This window comes from Centruroides sculpturatus, unplaced genomic scaffold (assembly GCF_000671375.1).
Source record: "Centruroides sculpturatus isolate CEXI.00-Female unplaced genomic scaffold, Cexi_2.0 scaffold204, whole genome shotgun sequence".
In the NCBI taxonomy this organism is placed as follows: domain Eukaryota; kingdom Metazoa; phylum Arthropoda; class Arachnida; order Scorpiones; family Buthidae; genus Centruroides; species Centruroides sculpturatus.
The window spans coordinates 529280-534223 of record NW_019384459.1 but is presented as its reverse complement, the minus strand read 5'-3'; the positions used below and the strand labels follow the sequence as shown (position 1 = coordinate 534223).

Sequence of the window (4944 nt, the reverse complement as noted above, 5' to 3'; positions counted from 1 at the left end):
AATTAACTGGTTAAAACTATTCGCTAAAGTACAGTAAATGCAATTTTCATTTTATTGTACAGTATTTACTTATTTCACTTATTGTTTTCATGTTTTAATTTATTATTAAGGCATTTAATTGTGTTATTTTTACCTTATATTATTTGTATTTACTATTTAAATTTATTGAAATGGATATTGTTTAGGGCCTGCAAACAGATTACTTCACTTTCCATTATTTCTAACGGGAAAAATTGAGTCAGATTTTGAACAATTCAGACTTAACAGCCTACTGAAACAAATTAAAGTACAAGGCATCACTTTATAGTAAATTCCTGTTTTTATGGACTACCAGTTTTATGCATGATACAGTATTTGTTTGGCCCCTTCTTATTTTACACACTTCATTAAAGTACATATTTTACTTTATTACTATGTTATTTTATATATTTACATACTTTTTACATGTATTAATACAATATATATTGCAAATTATTTTCTAATTATGAAACAACTGATCTTTAATTTCTATACTATGTGTTATTTAATTTGTTCATTTTTATAAAGTTCACAAAATCAAAGTTCTATTGCAATTTCAAATATATTAAATGTCTAATTACATCTCCTTTCAATGTCAGATAAAATATTATATACTTTACCTTATTTTCATCATAAAATTAAAACTTTAAATAGAAACTGTATAATTTTAGATAAATTTATCAAATTAAAAAAATGCAAGAAAATAATTAATCAATTCCAATCACTCCAAAAACGTTCCTTCATTCTTTTGCAATATTCTTTAATATTTTTCATATCCTCTAGAAAAAATAAGCAAACAAATTATTAAATATCAGTTTTCTTTTTAAATGCTTTATAAATAAAGCAAACAAAATAAAAAGATCTATTTTACTCGAGTTTATATATAAGCTTTCATTAAATAATATATATGAGTAAAATAATAAAATATTAAATAAAAATAAACAGAAGAAAGTGAACTTTGAGCAAAACTAAAAATAAAACCTTATTAATACATGACAATATATATTTTTAAATGAAAATATAAAGCATTGTTTATTAGTCATGTTATTAACATTACTATTACATTAGCATTGCATAAAATTATATTGATGTCTTTCATTAAATATCAAAAATGAAAAAAAAAAATCACTTAATATTTTCAGATATAACAGTTCAGAATTATATGTATAATTTCATATAGAACTCACAAGAAATCTTATTTCTGCTATAAACTTTTTAATATATATCTGAAAAATTTACTGATTTTCTCATTAGGCTTTTTGCAATTTAGACTTATATTAATTAATAAAAAACTTGCTAACTTATATGCTTTCAGTTATAATTTTATTTCAGTAAATGAGTGATCTCAAATAATTTTATTTATAATATAGCATTTTGTTCCTACAATATTCAAGACAACTATATATACTAGACTCTTGCTAATCATCCATTCCTTGCAAAGGGGTGCCTGATTACTAAGTGTCTGTAAACCTAAAGACAATAAACAACATGAACTGTTGTCCTTTGATACTAATTCAATTTGGAAGCATGCAAATAATATAGTGTGTTAATATAAATACCATACACAGAAATGAAACTGAGTAAACAGGAAAACAAGATGTGTGACAGGACTAATATTTTTACAAAAATAGAAATGCATAGGCAATCATACAGGGGGTATGCTAGATAATTGGGAGGCTGGATTATTAAGAGTCAAATTAGTTAGAGTAAACTGTATATCCATAAATTTTTAGAGATGATAAAACAGAAGCTAACAAAATATACAAAATATATTTATTTGCCAAAATTAGTACAATTGTAAAAACAATAATTTTTCTTATAGAAAATGATACACAAACAATATGAAACCTTTTTAAATGGTAGCCAAATAAAACATTTCTAAAGTATATGCTAGTTAAATTCTTTCAACTTTCATAATTTACAAGATTTTTTTATAAATATTAAAATGATGTATAATGAAAACATTATCAAATAAAGTTTTATATTATTTATAGTAATATTTATACATACTCATACATATAATAGGTTTAATTAACATATCAAAAAATAAAATACAAATTTAAGATATTCCATTTATTACAAGTATTTTACAAAAGTCTATGTGCTGGATTCCATGTTTTACAGGCTGGATTTAACCCATAAGCTGTAGGTTGCCCACCTCTGCTCTAATGTTAACAAATACAGTAGACCTGCAGTAATCCGGCACCCCTATAATCCGACATGTCTATATGCAGCTAGGTATGCAATGGGCTGAAGAGAATAGTGCATCATACAACAAACTTTTACTTCTAAGGAGACTGAGAGACAAGGCCTTACTCTTGTGCTTAGCCAATGTAAAACAAAAGAAAATTTATGAATATTTGCATGCACCATAAATTTATTTGTTTATCCATTTTCAAATTAAGATCATACATAGTATGTACTGTACCTTGGAAATACTTACATATGTTGTATATAATTGATTGACATCAATATGTTTAGTTATTATTTTTTTGCAAATGCTATAGCGTTAATGACGTTAATTTTATAATAAACTCTATGCTATCTATTGTATTGTTTAATTCACTAAGTCTGATATCGTATATTATGTAGTACATATAGATTTGATCTTACTGTTTTTATAAGTATGTAATTTGTTAGATTACAATATAATCCTTTTCAAAAAAGTTCTGGACTACAAGGGGTCGGTGGCAGTACTCTATATTCCAACAAATTTGATCATCCGACACCGCCTTGCAAAACATTTGTCGGATTACCGCAGGTCTACTATAATTTAATTTTACTGAACATTTAAATGTTTCATATTACTTGAATTTTGTGTCCAGTTGCATGTGTGTTTCATTCAAAACATTAGACATTAAACAAATCAATTTTAAAACAAAATAAGTATCATTTATATAAATTTTAATATATTTACTTAATAAATTCAAAAATACTTACCATTTATTAATTTTTCAAATTCTGGCATCCGAGTATAAACTAACTGAGCGAGAAATCCAAATAAGGCACAGTCAACTTCTGATGGTTCATTTCCCATAAAAAACTTTTTATTTCCTTAAATAAATAAATTATATTTCAATTAAACTTAGAAAATATCTATTAAAAGTCTGATTTTATTTTAGATCTGAAATATGATTGAATGTTCGTTCAAATTTATTTCAAAATACTTTTAATCTCAATTTCAATAAAAATAAATCATGAAAAAAAATCTATTAACAAGAAAATAAATCAAAAATTAATATAAGTAATTAGATCATTTCATTGATTATTTTATATTTAATTACTGAAATAATAAAATTATTAAATAATTCATGAAAACCAAAATTTAGTTAATAAATTTATGAATAATTTTTAAAGTAGTTTTAGTCATTATTTGCATATAATTACATGAAGCAATCTGAGATTACTTTTATAAATTTAAATATTTACATTCATTTTAGTTCTTGAAAGTGTAAACAATATTTTTTTTCCTTCTTATATTGTTTTATGCTGCTGTCTTTTACAGAACTTTAAGGAAATACTAGATTTTAAACATTAACTAGAAGTTTTATAAACACACTCCTAATCTTTCCTGATTAGAAAGAATTCAACCATTTACTAATATTTCTGTTTATTTTAACTATGAATAAAAATATATACAGTACAAAATTATGATTACCATAACATTATTATTATTATCAAATTTGATACTTTAGTTTAATGTTAATATTTTTTTAACTTCATAATTGGAGAGATCATAATTCAAAATCAAACATATCATTTCATTTTCTACAAAATTCAATTAAACATGATGTAGACTTTTAATAAAAATAAAACATATTGAAATCTTACAAATCACATTTAAAAATAATTCATAGAGTTGATTGTTTTCAGTTTTATATTCTGATATTATATTTCACTATACTTCTTAAAGATAAAAATATTTATATTTAATGAAAATTGTAACTTTGATTTAAAAGTGATAAAATTCTTTATTGCATTTTTAATACTTTATACTTGTTAAAATTCTTGAACTTTTATACTATTTCTTTACAACCTTCATTTTTCAAATTTTAATAAACATATATAGTATAAACTTAGTTTATGAGTGTACTCAAGAGTTTCTTGAAAATCTCTCATCAAAATCTCTTTATCAAACCTATTATCTTTGATTTTTTTTGTTTTCTGTAAATCAAATTCTCATTTCAGGTTGGTTCATTCCACACTAGAAGAAAAAATGATGATGATTCACACTCCTTAACAATGCACATTGTACAATTTTCTTTGAATAAATGTTATACATAAAATATTTGAGTATTTTTTTCAGAGTGGAACACATTATCATATTTTACATTAATTTCTATGTGATATTAATTCTACAGCAATTAGAGTCTATCATATTTATAAAATCTTACCTAAATAAACACTCAATGCTAAAATGTCATTTCTTGCCATATCCATAACTTCAGTTTCTGTATGTCGCCCAATACCATGATTCCAAGATTGTCGTTTTAAAATTCGTCGAATAATAGGAATAAGCAATAAACGAAGTGGAAATGACCACGTTGTAGCTTTTATCACATTGCAATCATCATCAAAAAACCATCGATAGAGAACAAGACACCTATTTACATAAATTAATATATATCTATTTATTGTATTTCAAAAAACTGGGTACTTAATTATATAACACTCACCAAATAAACCATAACCAGTTCATAACCAAACAGAAAAATTCTTTCTATGAATGTTTTCATCTATATTTAATAGACATCCTCAGGTATTGACAATATCGAACTAACGGCTAGTAACTAATGGCTTTTTTTCTGTTTGGTTATGAACTGGTGATGGTTTATTTGGTGAGTGTTATATATCTATTTATATTTTTTTGATACATACATTTACTCTAAAAATATACACACATTTATTTATTTATAAATTTTAAAT

General features: G+C 23.7%; 1 protein-coding gene across 2 annotated transcripts in view; it reads right to left on the bottom strand.

Moving 5' to 3' along the window:
* Nucleotides 1-304: 304 nt before the first annotated feature.
* Nucleotides 305-4944, bottom strand: part of LOC111620761 (failed axon connections homolog) — an 11759-nt gene continuing 7119 nt past the window's right edge. For both annotated transcript variants that reach the window (XM_023362756.1, XM_023362757.1), the window contains exons 4-6: nucleotides 4413-4621; nucleotides 2959-3072; nucleotides 305-797 (exon numbers count right to left, since the gene is read on the bottom strand). In XM_023362756.1, the coding sequence (XP_023218524.1) occupies nucleotides 730-797; nucleotides 2959-3072; nucleotides 4413-4621 (391 nt within the window). In that variant the 3' untranslated portion in view covers nucleotides 305-729. The remainder of the gene's footprint in view (nucleotides 798-2958; nucleotides 3073-4412; nucleotides 4622-4944) is intronic.